The sequence below is a fragment of the Papio anubis genome, chromosome 6, assembly GCF_008728515.1.
Source record: "Papio anubis isolate 15944 chromosome 6, Panubis1.0, whole genome shotgun sequence".
NCBI classification, from domain to species: domain Eukaryota; kingdom Metazoa; phylum Chordata; class Mammalia; order Primates; family Cercopithecidae; genus Papio; species Papio anubis.
Genome location: NC_044981.1, coordinates 34,716,833 through 34,733,270, shown reverse-complemented (window position 1 = coordinate 34,733,270; position 16,438 = coordinate 34,716,833). Strand labels below are relative to the sequence as shown.

Here is a 16,438-nt window from a genome sequence, read left to right as displayed (position 1 = left end):
AAGTTTTTCTTCAATAATAAATTAACCTTAGCTTACTGTAACTTTTTATTTTAAAACTTTTACATTTTTAAGTCTTTTGTAATAACACAGCTTAAACACAAACACATTGTACAGCTGTACAAAAATATTTTCTTCACATCTTTATAAGATTTTTTCTATTAAAATTTTTTATGTTTTACTTTGTTAACTTTTTGTTAAAAAGTGAGACACAAACACATATATTAGCCTAGGCCTACACAGGGTCAGGATCATCAATATCACTCTTTCCCACCTCCATATCTTGTCCCGTGGGAAGGTCACAATGCCTTCTTCTGGAATACCTCCTGAAGGACCTGCCTGAGGCTGTTTTCAGTTAACCTTTTTTTTTTTTTTTTTTTTTTGGAGGCAGAGTCTTGCTGTGTTGCCCAGGCTGGAGTCCAGTGGCACGATCTCGGCTCACTGCAACCTCCACCTGCCAGGTTCAAGGAATTCTCTGCCTCAGCCTCCTGAGTAGCTGGGATTATGGGTGCACACCACCAAGCCTGGCTAATTTTTGTATTTTTAATAGAGACAGGGATTCACCATGTTGGTAAGGCTGGTCTCAAACTCTTGACCTCGTAATCCACCCACCTCGGCCTCCCAAAGTGCTGGGATTACAGGTGTGGGCCACTGCGCCCGGCCGTTTTTTTGTTTTGTTTTGTTTTGTTTTTATTTTTTTTTAGTAAGTAGAAGGAGTATACTCTAAAATAACAGGCTGAGCACGGTGGTGCACACCTGTAATCTTAGCACTTAGGAAGGCCAAGGCAGGTGGATTGTTTGAGCTCAGGAATTTGAGACCAGTGTGGGCAACATGGCAAGACTCCATCTCTACAAAAAATACAAAATTTAGCTGGGCATGGTGGCTTGCACCTGTGGTCCCAGCTACTCAGGAGGCTAAGTTGGGAGGATTGCTTGAGTGACTGGCAGCACAGTAGATTTGTTTACATCAACATCACCAAACACATAAGTAATGTGTTGATGATGTCACTAGGTGATAGGAATTTTTCAACTTCATTGTAGTCTTATGAGACCACCATTGTATACATGATCTGTGGTTGACTGAAATACGGTTATACGACCCTTGTCTGTGTTCTTATACTGTAGTTAACCAAGTAACAGTGTCCATTAATACATTTTAAAAGGACATTTTCAACAAGACTTGAAAGATGCCTTTCCTGACATCATTTTCTTGGTTCCCTTTTTACCTCTTTGATTTCTTCTCAGTCATTTCTGTGGACTTTTGTTCCTTTGTCTATCTTGTTAACCATCTGGTTTATCCAGAGGTCCTGTCATCACCTGTATAAACTCTCCCTCAATCACAACCACTCTCCTACATTGTTATTGAATAAATGAATGAATGACTCTTAAATCTTTATCTTAAGTTCTACATCCTCTGTGCCCCGAATGTTATCCAAATGCTTGCTAAAATGTCATAAAGGTACCTACGATTTATTTAGTTATTTTGAGACAGGGTCTTTCTCTGTCACCCAGGCTGGAGTGCAGTGGCACAATCTCAGCTCACTGTAGCCTCGACCTCCTGGGCTCAAGCGATCCTCCCCCCTCAGCCTCCCAAGTAGCTAGGACCACAGGCGTGTGCCACCATGCCCAGCTAATTTTTTATAGTTTTGGTAGAGATGGAGTTGAGCCATGTTGCCCAGGGTAGTCTCCTGAGCTCAGGCAATCTGCCTGCCTTGGCCTCCCAAAATCCTGGGATTACAGGTATGAGCCACCATGCCTAGTCGGTACCTAAAATTTATAAATGAACTCAAATTTTCTTCTTTCTCTTTCTGCTGGCCTCCTCTGCCTTCCACACCTGCCCTCTCTCCATCCCATTCTCTGTACAGGCTGATGCTGCCTTTGCCATTTCAATACCTCGAGCCTAAAAAGTGGGAGTTTCCCTTTTCCTCCCTTTCCCTAGCTAATACTAAATCCCAGCCTATTCTGTTTCCTAAATATATAATCTGTTTCCACTATTACATCCCTATTAGTACTGCTTTAGTTCAGGCTCCATGCTAAGGTTAAGTGCATGAGTTTTGCAGCCAGACATACCTGAGTTTAAATCCTGGCTCACATTCACTTGCTTTGAAACCCTAGGCAAGTTACTCAACCTCTCTAAACCATCAATCCTCAAACTTGGCTACACATGGGAACCACCTGTGGAGCTTAAAGAAAGTACTGGCCAGGTGCAGTGGCTCATGCCTGTAATCCCAGCAGTTTGGGAAGCTGAAGTGGGCAGATCACTTGAGGTCAGGAGTTTGAGACCACCCTGGCCAACATGGTGAAAACCCATCTCTACTAATAATACAAAAATCAGCTGGACATGGTGGTGCTGAGATCGCACCATTGCTGGGTGACAGAGTGAAACTGTTTCAAAAAAATAAAAGAAAAAGAAAAAGAAAATTACTGATGCTTGGTCCAACTCCAAGGCTCCTGATTTCACTGGAGCGGAAAGAGGCTTGAGCATTGGGAGTTTAAAAAGTCTCCCCTCGGGGAGCTCTCCTTTATCTCTACTGGATAAAGTTGAAGCCTCTTCTTGTGCTGTCTCTATTAGCTTTGTCTCCTATGTCCCTCCCTTTCAATAACAGCACTACTTAGAGTTTATGCATAAAACCTCCCTGTCACCCCCAAGCCTTTGCTCACCTGATCCTTCTGCCTGGAATGTCCTGTTTGCACTCTCTCAGCTGGCTCTTCCCCAGTCTGTGTCTTCTCCAGGCTAATTCTTAGTCATCCTTCATCTTTCAAGACTCAACTCAGATATCACCTACTTCGTTTGGGATGTCTTCCTGACCCATCTGTGCAAACCTCATTCTTACTCTAACATGTTGAATTGTAGTTTGTGTCTCTCCCACTCGACTCTTTGAGTTCAAGGCTGAAAATCAAAGGTTCTCCAATTTTATTGAAATGAAACAGGTTCAACACAACTCTTGCTTTCTCTATGAAGCCATACTTATGTCTACTTTAGCCCAAATTCATTTCCTTCTCTTCTGTAGTCCTAAAGCACTTGGGAATTGTATCATCTCTAACCTGTGGGTTCTAAGTGACTAAAGGACAGAAACCTTGTTGTATTCTTTAGACCTTCCCCAAAGCACCTAACAAGTGTTAACTTATAGTGTTGCTTAAAAACGCTCATTGGTTGCTGGAAGCAAATAAAGTTTGGAGAGCTCATCAAGGAGAGTGCATAAAAATATTAAATGGGGCTGGGCATAGTGGCTCATTCCTGTAATCCCAGCACTTAGGAAGATAGAGGTGTGAGAATCACTTGAGCCCAGGAGTTTAAAACCAAGACCAGCCTGGGCAATAAAGCAAGACCCTGTGTCTATTAAAATATATATATATATGTGTGTGTGTGTGTGTGTGTGTGTGTATACACACAGAATTTTTATATATAGTTATTCAAAATAGATTTTCCATTTTATATGTGTGCACACACATATATAATATATACTATATATTATATATATAGTGGAAAAATCTATTTTGAAAAGCTATAAAGATCTATTACTACTTGTCCAATACAATAGCTACTAACCACATTTGGTTATTAGCACTTGAAATGTGGCTGGTGCAATTGAGGAACTGAATTTTAAGTTTTAATTAATTTTAATTAATTTAAATTTGAAAACTGATAATTGATTTAATTGTTGGAGCCCTTTTAAGTATGTTTGAAATGACTTGGATATGTGAATCTTTTTTTTTTTTTTTTTTTTTTTGAGGCAGGCCTTGCTCTGTTGGTCAGGCTGGAGTGCAGTGGTGTGACCATAGCTGGCTCCAGCCTCCCCTCCTGTGCTCAAGCAATTCTTCCATGTCAGCCTCAGTCAAGTAGGTGGAACTACAGGTGTGAGTCACCACGCACAGCTAATTTTTTAATTTTTTGTAGAGACAAGGTCTCACTATGTTGCCCTGGCTGGTCTGAAATTCCTGGGCTCAAGTGATCCTCCCACTTTGGCCTCCCAAAGTTTTGGAATTATAGATGTGAGCCATGGCGTCTGGCCTGAATCTACTTTTTAAACTGTCAACTTCATGAAATCTAAGTATAGATCAAGATTTTCCGGTGAAAAGTTAGCATCTAAATTGAGGTGTCCTGTAAGTACAAAATAAACACTGAATTTCAAAGACTTAGGTATAATTTTAAAATGCAAAATACATAATTAATCATTTTATATTGATTAATGTTATAATTATGATATTTTGGATATATTGATTTAGGTAAAATAAATTACTAAAATTAATTTTACCTGATTTTACTACTAGAAAATTTAAAATTACATGTGTGGCTTGAATTATATTTCTATTGGAGAGAGCTGACCTATTCCAATAGATAGGCTTTGCTTTTTGATAATTATTATAAGAACTGAATTTCAACTCTCTGTTTTTTTTTTTTGTTTTTTTTGTTTTTTTTGAGATGGAGTTTTGCTCTTGTCACCCAGACTGGAGTGCAATGGTGCAATCTTGGCTCACTGCAACCTCTGCCTCCTGGGTTCAAGTGATTCTCCTGCCTCAGCCTCCCGAGTAGCAGGGATTACAGGTGCCCGCCACCACGTCCAGCTAATTTTTTGTAGTTTTAGTAGAGATTGGGTTGCACTGTGTTGACCAGGCTGGTCTTGAACTCTTGACCTCAAGTGATCCACCCACCTTGGCCTCCTAAAGTGCTGGGATTACAGGCATGAGCCATTGCACCCAGTCCACCCTCTCATTTTCTAAGACAGTTTTTAGTAACTAGTGGTGATTTTACAGATAATTAAGTAGGATTATCTCTTTTGAACTCTTTTTTTCTCAATGCAGATCATAATCTACCTTCTCAGACCAAGGAGCATAGCATTGGTCAGAAGCATCACCAGGAGGAAATAATTCACAAGTTGGCCATGCAGCTGAGACACATTGGGGACAGTATTGATCATAGGATGGTTCGAGAGGTGAGGCTTCAGTTTCCCCAGCCAGGGCCTGTCAGGTAGGAAGAAAGAGCAAACAAAACCACAGCTGCCAAGTGTCTGAGATGCCCAGGAATTATCAGAATTAATGGATTAATACTGTCTGGATTACCACATATTAGATCTACACTTTGTGAACCTGAGCCAAAGCTGGCATTTAATCTCATACTTGTTACTCAGACTGTGGTCTGTGGACTGGCAGCATCAGCATCACTTGGTTAGATGTGTAAGATCTGAGACTCCAGCCCACACAGTCAGAATCAGAATCTACCTTTTTATGCATTCCTCAGGTGATTTGTGTGATCACATGCGCTCTGTGACAGACGGGGTGGCGGACCCCTCAGAGCCCAGTTTCTTGCTCTTAGATTCAACTATCCTGTGAAGCTTTCTTGGTGCAGCTTCCACCATGCTGTCCTCCACCATGCATGCCACAGGGAGTGCCGTGTCCTCTTTTATACTCAGGTCCAAATGTGGACAACACACAGCCTTTTCCTCAGATAAAACATCCTGGAGACAAAACATGAATGGGAGATCCCAACAATAATGCTATAAAAGCAAGAGGGGGCTCATGCCTGTAATCCCAGCACTTTGGGAGGCCAAGGTGGGCAGATCACTTGAGGTCAGGAGTTCGAGACCAGCCTGGCCAACATGGTGAAACCCCATCTCTACTGAAAAACACAAAAATTAGTCAGGCATGGTGGCACACACCTATAGTTCCAGCTACTCGGGAGGCTGAGGCAGGAGAATCTCTTAAACCTGGGAGACAGAGGTTGCAGTGAGCCGAGATTGTGCCACTGCACTCCAGCCTGGGTGACAGAGTGAGACTCTGTCCCAAAAAATAAAATAAAATAAAATAAAATAAAATAAAATAAAATAAAATAAAGCAAGAGAGAAATAAAGAGAAAATAAACATAGAGAACATAGGCAATCAAATAAACTATTTGATAGGCCAGTTTCATTCCAACAAATATTTATTGAATGCCAGACTCAGTTCCAGGCATTGGTGGCTACAGCAGTAAGCAGCAGTCTCATAGAAATGATGTGGGGAGGGAGCAGATAACAAGGCAGATGAACAGTAAGCAGCCAAGTCAGACAGGGATGTGAGCTCCAAGTGGGATCAGAGCACACTGATTGATGGAGAGTGACTTCCAATAGGCTGTCGGGGAAGGCGTCTCTGAGAAGGTGATATTTAAGCAGAGACTGGAAATGAGGGAGCTAGCCATGGGAACACCTGGAGTGGGAAAGTGTTCCAGGCAGAGGGAACAGTCAGTGCAAAGCCCGGCCCCACCAATCTACTTTGTGTCTCTGTGGATTTGTCTATTCTGGACATTTTATATAAGTGGAGTAACACAATATGGAACTTTGTGTATGGCTTCTTTCACTTAACATACTTTTTTCAAGGCTTATCCATGTTGTAGCATGTATCAGTATTTTACTTTTTACAGTTGAATATTCTATTGTACAGATATACCACATTTTGCTTATCCATTCACCAGTGGTTGGACATTTGGGTTGTTTCCACTTTGTGGCTGTTATGAATAATGATGCTATGAACATTTGTATATAAGTTTTTGTGTGGAAATGTTTTTAATTCTTTTGGGTACATACCTAGGAATGGAATTGCTGGGTCATGTGACATCTCTGTGTTTCACTTTTTGAGGAACTTTCAGACTGTTTTCCAAGGTGGCTACACTATTATACACTGTGGTCCACCAGCAGAGTATGAGGGTTCCAGTTTCTACACATCTTTGCCAACATTTGTTATTAACTATCTTTTTGATTATCGCCATCCTAGTGGGTATGAAGTGTATCTCATTGTGTTTTTGATTTGCATTTCTCTGATGAATAATATGCATATTTACATATGCTTATTGGTCATTTTTCTCTTTGAAGAAATGTCTATTCATATCCTTGCCCATTTTAATTGACTACTTATCTTTTTATCATTATATGAGTCTTTTTTTTTTTTTTGAGACAGGTTCTTGCTCTGTTGCCTAGTCTGGAGTGCAGTGCTGTGACCATAGCTCACACAGCCTTGAACTCCTGGGTTCAATTGATCCTCCCACCTCAGCCTCCTGAGTTGCTGGGACCACAGGCACGTGCCACCACACCTGGCTAATTTTTTAATTTTTATTTTATTTTATTTTTTTGTAGAGACAGGGCCTCACTGTGTTGTCCAGGCTGGTCCTGGATTCCTGGGCTCAAATGATCTTCCTGCCTTGGCCTAGGAGTCGTTTGTATATTCTGGATGTAAGTTTCTTATCAGATATATGATTTGCAAATATTATATCCCATTCCGTAGGTTGTCCTTTTACTTTATTGATAGTGTTCTTTGAAGTACAAAAGTTTTAAATTTTGATGAAGTTCAGTTTATCTACTTTTCTTTTTGTTGCTAGTGCTTTTGCTTTGGGTGTCACATTTATGTTTTCTTCTAAAGGCTTTTTAGTTTTAGTTGTTAAATTTAGGTCTTTGATCCATTTGAAATTAATTTTTGCATACATTTTAGTTAAGAGTCTGTCTTCCTTTTTTTGCATATGGATATCCTGTTGTCCCAACATCATTTGGATTTTGTTGTTGTTTGTTTATTTGTTTGAGACGGGGTCTTGTTATGCTGCCCAGATTGGCCTCAAACTCCTGGGCTCAAGAGATCCTCCCACCTCAACCTCCCGAGTAGCTGGGACTATAGGTACATCTCACTGTGTCTGGAGTACCATTTGTTGAAAAGACGATTGTTTCCCTATAAATTGTTTTGGTGTTATGGGATCTTTGGGGTGTCAATTTTCTGGCCGGAAATCTCTGTGGCCATGGCATCTTTTCCCCAAGTTCTTGTCCTGCATCCAGGAAGAATGAGGTATGCAGACAAGTGAAGGGTAAACAAGACAAAGATGAGCTTTGTTGAGTGTTACAACAGCTCAGAGGAGATCCGCAGTGGGTAGCTCCTCTCTGTAGGCAGGTTATCCATTGAGTGTTCAGTTCTCAGCAGAGAGGAGGCCCTGGAGAGAGTAGCTCCTCTTTGCAACTAGTCCTCCCAATGTCTGCAGCTCTCAGTGGAGAGGCGGCCCTAGAGAGGGTGGCTCCTCTCTGCCAGCAGGTCATCTCTGCATCTGTTAGCAGAGAGGGCAGTTCCTCTCTGCAACTTGTTGTTGCCTCATCTCCAGCTATCAGCAGAGAGGGTAGCTTCTCTCTGCAGCTGATCATCCCATTGTCTCTCTACCCTCTTTGTCCTGAGGACATCATCTGCCCTGCTCTGGCTGAGCCCAAGGCTTTTATGGACCTCAGAGGGGAGGCAGTGCATGCTGATTGGTCCATGGGTGGCCATGGGTGGGTCTGGAAGGGGCAACACCAGTCCCCACTCTGGTCCACAGGACTGGCAGCCTAGCCCCCAGCCTTTAGACCCTCCCTGACCTGAAGGTGGGGTCTCACTGGGGACCCACTCCCTTCCACCCAGGAATCAATCTGCCTCTGGCACCATGAGGGACTTGGCCCCCACCCCTACTCAGAGATTGGAGCAGGCTCTGGGAGCAGAGAGAGGCTAGGCAGTGGGAACAGACACCCCTGAGCCTTCAGGGGTAGGGGTATGTCCTTCCTGGGGCCCCCAAGGGTGCAGGCTGCAGAGATGCCTGGGTCCTGCAACTGGGAGGGTGGCCAGAGTGTCACCCAGGGAGCTCCTGCCCCAACTCAGAAGAGGTGGGGCTCCCACTGGCTCCATGGAGCATGCGGCCCAAGCTGCACCTTCCTGCTGCAGCCAGTATGAGGGCAGCAGCCATTGCCATCATTGGCACCCTTGTTGAAAACCAATGGGCTGTAAATATGAGAGTTTCTTTCTGTACTCTCAATTCTGTTCCACTGATCTGTATAGCTATCCTTATGCCTGCTCCAGCTTTTCTTGCAGAACTTTACAAAGCTGGTTTTGACCTAGACATTTGTTCTGTACTATAAACCTATAAACTTGCACTTTAGAATACCTTTTTTGTTGTTTTTTTTTTTGACAGGGTCCCACTCTGTTGCCCAATTTGGAGTGCAGTGGCACTATCTCACTGTAGCCTCAACTTATCCAGGTTCAAGGAATCCTCCCACCTAGGCCTCCAGAGTAGCTGGGACCAAAGTTGCCCACCACCACACCTGGCTAATTTTTTTGTATTTTTTTTGTAGAGACACAATTTCGCCACGTTGCCCAGCCTGGTCTCAAACTCCTGGGCTCAAGCAATCTCTGCGTTGGCCTCCCAAAGTGCTAGGATTACAGGCATGAGCCACTGCGCTCAGCCTAGAACACCTTTAAAAAGACCACAACACATTTAAAAAATAATAGTTTGAAAAATTCCAGCCGAGTGTGGTGGCCACAGTCCCAGCTACTCGGGAGGCTGAGGTGGGAGGATCGCTTGAGTCTATGATGTCAAGGCTGCAATAAGCTGTGATAGTGCCACTGCACTCCAGCCTGGGTAACAGAGTGAGACCCTGTCTCAAAAAAAAAAAAAAAAAATCCTTCTAAGTTTGGCTCTGAAATGCTAAAGGCTTTGCTGCTTCGAAGTTCAAATCAAGGAAATTAACAGAATTTCAAGTCTGGCATGGTAACTTTCTTTCATATATAGTCATCATTTATTTACCTTTTGTACTCTGTTTAATCAAGCAGTCACATCGATTCTCTAGATGCCTTCCTGCCACTGATGTATTTAAAGAAACTTTTATTCTTGCTCTTGGAACTGCCTATCAAGCAGCTCATCAAGTTATATTTTTATATGCTAAATGGATTGTTGTTGAGCTGCCAAAGTTTTCCTCTCTTGTTCTTTTTACTTAAGCAAGTGCTCTGTCTTTTTCAAAAGTGTTCTGTGTTTCTCAAAATAACATCTTTTAGGCTGGGCACAGTGGCTCACACCTGTAATCCCAGCACGTTAGGAGGCTGAGGCCAGGAGTTTGAGACCAGCCTGGGCAACATAGTGAGACCCTGTCTCTACAAAACAATTTTTTGAAAAATTAGCCAGGTGTGGTGGTGTGTGCCTGTAGTCCAGCTACTTGGGAGGCTGAGGTGGGAGGATTGCTTGAGCCCAGGAATTCGAGGCCTTAGTGAGCTATGATTGTGTCACTGCACTTCAGCATGGGTGACAAAGAGAGACCCTGAATCTGAAAAAGAAAAAAAAAAAATCTCTATTTTACCATTGAATTGTGTGGGGTTTTGGTTCAAGTATTTTTTTTTTAATCCAGTTTTTTTTTTTTTTTATGCCCGGGACATATACTTTTTCTAGATATAAAGCATGTTTTAAAATAGTTAGGCTTCTCATCACTTTTAGAATTTTAAATATGCCTTCGAAATTTTTCTCTCCTTCTGGGTTCTGGAAACTGCTCCCTCCCTGTCCTTACGCCCCTAGGAGTGGTGACAACTCTGTTGTCACTGGGTCTGGGTACTGCCCCATCCTCTGTGGTTTCTCCACACCTTTGTAGAGTCTCTCTATTTAACTCACCTTGAATTAGCCTAATTTGGGTGTGCCATCTGTTTCCTCTGGGAATCTGACTGATGTCATAATGCATAGGGAATTTCTCAGTTTGTTAGGAGGAAGGGAGGGAAACAAACATTTATTAAATTTTTTTCCAAGTACTATTTGAGACACTTTTTCATGTTTCATTTCATTCTCCCAGTAACCCTATGAACTGCTGTCACAGGTATTTCAGGAGAAGCAGTGGAGTTTCAGAGAGATTACAAAACTTATCAAAGGGCACTTAGCTTCTAAGTGACAAGACTGGAATTTAAATATATGAGCATCTGACTCAGTGTTCTATACTTTTTCTTGTCTGCCATGCTGAAAGGAAACTCATTCCATTTTCCTAGCTGATACCAACTATAAGAGGGGGAGAAAAACCTTTAATGATTTTCAATTACTAGCAGGACAAAGTGTAAGTTCCTTAGCCTACTGCTAATAGTTTTCCATTCCTTTCTCCATTCATTTCTTCAACTTTTATCGAGCACCTACTGTATGTCAGGCTCTGTTTAAGTACTGGAGATATGGGAGTGATCAAAGAGACAATATTCCTGATCTCACAGAGTTTGTAAGGGAGACAAACAGTATCTACACAAATAAAGTAGGTAGTTTATCAGATAGTGATACATGCTTTGGAGAAAAGTAAAGCAAGGAAAGGGATAAGGAGTGTTGGGGTTTGCAATTTTAAGTAGAGATGTTAAGGGAAGGCCTCACTGAGAAGGTGACTTTATTTTATTTTATTTTATTTATTTTATTTTGAGACAGTCTCACTCTGTCATCCAGGCTGGAATGCCGTGGAACAAAGTCATCACTGCAACCTCTGCCTCCCAGGTGCAAGCAATTATCATGCCTCAGCCTCCCGAGTAGCTGGGATTATAGGCATGCCACCACACCGGCTATTTTTGTATTTTTAGTACAGGGGTGTTTCACCATGTTGGCCAGGCTGGTCTCAAACTCCTGGGCTCAAGTGATCCACCAGCCTCGGCCTCCCAAAGTGCTCACAGGCGTGAGCCATAAAGAAGGTGACTTCTGAGGAAAACCTTGAAAGAAGCATGGGACTGAGCTGTGGGTATCGGGGAGGAGGCAGAGGATTGGAGGCAGGAGGACAGCAAAGCCCCTGGGGCAGGAATGCATCTCATGTGTTTGAAGAATGGCAAGGAGGCCAGTGTGGCTGAAGCTGAGTGAGGGAGAAAGTCATAAAAGATATGGTCAGGGCCGGGCATGGTGGCTCACGCCTGTAATCCTGGCACTTTGGGAGGCCGAGGAGGGCGGATCACCTGAGGTTGGGAGTTCTAGACTAGCCTGACCAACATGGAAAAACCCTGTCTCTACTAAAAATACAAAAAAAAATTAGCTGGGCTTGGTGGTTCATGCCTGTAATCCTGGCTACACAGGAGGCTGAGGCAGGAGAATCGCTTGAACCTGGGAGGTGGAGGTTGTGGTGAGCGAGAGTGCACCATTGCACTCCAGCCTGGGCTGCAAGAGCGAAAATCCATCTGAAAAAAAAAATATCTATCTATCTATCTATCTATCTATCTATCTATCTATCTATGGTCAGGGGTGGGTGGCGGGCAGATTAGGTAGGGCCTTGAGGTCACTACAAGGGCTTTTTTTCTAGTGAGGTGGCGCCATTGGAGGGCACTGAGCCGAGGAACCACATTTCAACAGTCCACAGAGGGAGCTGTGCTGAGAACAGACTGCAGGGGGCAGGCAGGGGGAGCATTTGTGTCTGACCCACAGTCTTTTTCTGATGTTCTGACATAAACAGTTGTTACTTTCTGCTCCAAAGTACTTAATATTCACCTCACCTCTTTGCCCATCTAAGTCCTAGACATTAATTATGGTTATTATTATTATTATTATTATTGAGACATGATCTCCCTCTGTTACCCAGGCTGGAGTGCTGTGGCACAATCACAGCTCACTGCAGCCTCGACCTCCCAGGCACAGGTGATCCTCCCCACTCAGCCTCCTGAGTAGCTGGGACTACAGGTGTGTGCCACTATGCCTGGCTAATTTTTTCTAGAAATGAGGTTTCGCCATGTTGCCCAGGCTGGTCTCAAACTCCTGAGCTCAAGCCATTCACCTGCCTTGGCCTCCCAAAGTGCTGGGACTACAGGCGGGAGCCACCATGCCCAGTCTTCTCTCCATTCTTCTAGCCTCCAGGCAAATTTGCTTACCCCTTTGAGAGGACTAAGAAAGTGTTTTGGGAAGCCAGGGGAATAGGTTATCAGCCCTGAAAAGAGTGTCCCAGTTTGCTGATGAGCCCCAATTTGTTGAGACCAGCCTAGGCAACATAGTGAGACCCTGTCTGCACAAAATATTTTTTAAAATTAGCCAGATGTGATGGCATGCATCTGTGGTCCTAGCTACTGGGGAGCCCGAGGTGGGAGAATCTCTTGAGCCCAGAAGTTTGAAGCCAGATGGGAAAGATGGTCAGATAGGAAAATATGTCCAGAGGCAAACTTCCAAGGCGATGTGAGGATATGGCCATATGGAAGGTGCTGTCCTTCAGCTCATACAATTCATAAAGCAACCCAAGAAGCTTGTTTGCAGCATGGATTGAATTACTATTTTCCATTGTGTTGAATTTTTAACTTTGGATTATTCTATCACTTAAAAACAAAACCTTTCTCTCTCTCTTTTTTTCAAATAGGATCTTCAACAGGATGGCATAGATGCACTAGATGGTTTTGTCTTCTTTTTCTTTAGAAGAGTTCAGGTGTTGTTGCATTTTTTCTGGAACAACCATTTGCTGTAAAAGGAAAGTAAAGGTCAAGTTCTGCTTTCTTTTTACCCTCTGAGAAACATGAATCCCACTGGGACAGACGGGAAGAACACCCTTCTTCGTCTCCCATCACTGTTGGTCTACACCTGGTTTGTTGAAGAACTGCAGGCTCACGAGCCATTTGTCTCTTCGGAGGAACTAGCTATGAGATGTCTGCAATCACGTCATGGTAAAGCCCAAGGAGTAAACCCCAGGAAGCCTTGCTGCCCAGCCAGTGCTGTGGATGGTCCCAGGGCTCCTTGTGAGGAAACCTTGAACATTTCGTTCCAGGAATGAAAGAGAATCTCATCCTCAAACTAAAGATCACAGAAATGGGCACTTTCTCCTGGGCCACTCCCTGGGCACCATGCCCTCTGGTGACCTGTTGGCTCCACTCTCGTTACTCATGTCCAGATCTGCAGTGCCAGCTTCTCCTTCTCAGTGACATGTCACCTCCCTGCCCCAGTCCTGGCCCCAACTCTCTCTGGAAAATCGAAGTGAAACATTTGTCTCTAATACTCAAATCCAACATATGGTCCATCTCATCTACCTTCCCATTTCCATGCCTAGAGGCCCCACGACTACCACTAGCACCGTTGGGTGTTTCCTTCTCAGGCTCTGATTCTACAACATTTACATTCTTGTCTCACCTTTGATCCTCTTACTCCTCTGTGACCCCCTTCAGGTCTTCCTTCAGCACTCCAGTGTTTTCCCATACCACTCGACCCTGCTCCAAGGTGTCTTTGCCTGCTCTGCCATCCTCTTTTAGGCTTGCCTGCTTAAAATTGGGAGTGCTTAGTCCTTAGCCAACAGTCCTGCCTTCTAGAAGAGTGTAAGACCTGACAGAGTTATGAATCCATCACAAGGCAAAAACCTCTCTGTTCCTATTGCTGGATGGTTTTGCTGTTATTGGTTGGTGGGCCCTTTGCCTGTTGAATGTATTTCACTCATTCTCTCCTGCATGCTCTTACGCAGTTTTTTCACCTCCATTCTTCTCCTTTTACGTTTTTGTCTACCTCATAGTCCCTCTCTCCCCTCCTTTAAAATAATTACAAATATTAAGAAGGTTTGTTGTTATAAATTAAAAGTTTATGTATCTTGAGCTCTTCATAGTAGTGTTATTTTTAAAAATTCTAAAAAAGAAATAAATATTGTTATTTTATTGAGCATGAAACCCCTGTGCATATTTCTTTCTTGAAGGAGGAACCCCATGGCAGGGTCTAGCCACTTATTCCTGCTCATATTGGTTTGTAGACTTTGATTATACATACCATCAACTTTGTCCTTCCAAAGGGAAATGTCTCCATTTTTAGTCTGTCTCAGGCAGTGCCTATTTATTTCTATTATTACTTAGATTCTGGCAGACTAGCCCTAAAACTTTCTTTTTAAAATGTATTTTGAATAGGTTTTTATTTATATGATTCAAAAATCAAAACAAGGCCGGGCACAGTGGCTCACGCCTGTAATCCCAGCACTTTGGGAGGCCGAGGTGGGCAGATCACAAGGTCACGAGATCAAGACCATCATGGCCAACATGGTGAAACCCCGTCTCTACTAAAAATACAAAAATTAGTTGGGCGCGGTGGCACATGCCTGTAGTCCCAGCTACTCAGGAGGCTGAGGCAGGAGAACTGCTTGAACCCAGGAGGCGGAGGTTGCAGTGAGCCAAAGTGATGCCACTGCACTCCAGCCTGGCGACAGAGCGAGACTCTGTCTTAGGGGGAAAAAAAAATCACAACAATATGAAAAGGTTTACAACAAAAACCCTTTCTCTTATTTTCTACTCTAAATTCCAGTTATGCTTTTTAGTTTTTATGTATTCTTCCAGAGGTTCTTTGTATAAACACTAGTTAATACATACATACACACACACACACATATATACACACACATATATTTACATACAAGAGGTAGTAATACACACTGTTTCGTACCTTGATTTTTTTACTTAGCATGGGTGGTCAGGCACTGTTCTGGGTGTTTTACAAATGTTAACTTACTTATTCATAACAACCTTATGAGACAGGTATTATTATTTGCTCTTTTTCACTGTTAAAAAATTGAGGCAGTAGTTAGTAGAGGGAGGCAGTAGAGGGGTTAACAAACTTGCTCAAGGGCACACAGCCAGTAAATGACATGGTTGGGATTCCAAACCAGGCAGATGTTCCTAAGTCTAGATTATTATCCACTATGCCATACTGCCTCTGGAGAGCTTGCCATGATCCACAGAGAACTCCATAAAGTGTTGAACTGTATTCAGTTAAATGAATGTACATAATTTGGCTGGGTGTGGTGGCTCACATCTGTAATCCCAGTGCTTTGGGAGCTGAGGTGGGAGATCACTGGAGCCCAGGAGTTGAAGGTTAAGGTGAGCTTTGATGGCACCACTGCACTCCAGCCTGGGTGATAGAGTGAGACCCTGTCTCTAAAAAAAAAAAAAAAAAAAGGAAAATTAAAATTAAAACAAATGAATGCACATTACTTTATCAAGCCGCCTTTTATGGACACCTTGAGTTATTTCTCATACTTTGCTATTATAAACCATAATGAAATATGTAACTATGTATACTTTGGATATTTGTTGAATAAATTTCTGGTGGGCAGATTGCTGGGTGAAAGGAAAATGCATTTGTAACTTTGCCAGACCCTGCCGTGGGGTTGCACCACTTTACACTCCCAGTGGAGTACCTGTTCCTCTCAGCCCCTCCAGCAGATTGTGTTATTAAACTTTTAAATTTTTGCCAAATTTATGGGTAAAAATTTTTGTCTCAGAATAGCTTTAATTTGCACATTGGAAATAGTAAGTTCGTCTGAGCATCTTTTTCTTTCTCTGCTGCCCAGGGTGGAGTGCAGTGGCACAATCACGGCTCACTGCAGCCTCCAACTCTCAGGCTCAAGCGATCTTCCAACCTCAGCCTCCTGAATAGCTGGGGCTACAGGTGTAGCCCCACCAAGCCCAGCTAATTTTTAAAATTTTCGGTAAAGACAGGATCTCACCATGTTGTCCAGACTGGTGTCCAACTCCTGGGCTCAAGGGATCCTTCCACCTTGGCCTCCCAAAGTGCTGGGATTACAGGCATGAGCCACTGCGCCCTGGGCATCTTTTCGCATATTCAGGAGCCACTTGGCATTTCCTTTTATGTGGACTGTTTATTCATATCCTTTGCTCATTTTTTTTCTACTGGGTTTCTGGCCTTGTTCTTACTGGTTTCTTATTGCTGGCCTAGAGCTGGTGATAATATATCAGCGCTAAG

General features: G+C 43.1%; 1 protein-coding gene across 2 annotated transcripts in view; it reads left to right on the top strand.

The window, feature by feature from the left end:
- Positions 1-14,639, top strand: part of PXT1 (peroxisomal testis enriched protein 1) — a 35,330-nt gene extending 20,691 nt beyond the window's left edge. Inside the window, exons 2-3 of one of the 2 annotated variants that reach the window (XM_009205023.3) lie at positions 4,801-4,931; positions 13,074-14,639. In XM_009205023.3, the coding sequence (XP_009203287.1) occupies positions 4,801-4,931; positions 13,074-13,178 (236 nt within the window). In that variant the 3' untranslated portion in view covers positions 13,179-14,639. The remainder of the gene's footprint in view (positions 1-4,800; positions 4,932-13,073) is intronic. The other variant, XM_021937182.2, reaches the window with a different exon arrangement.
- Positions 14,640-16,438: the final 1,799 nt, after the last annotated feature.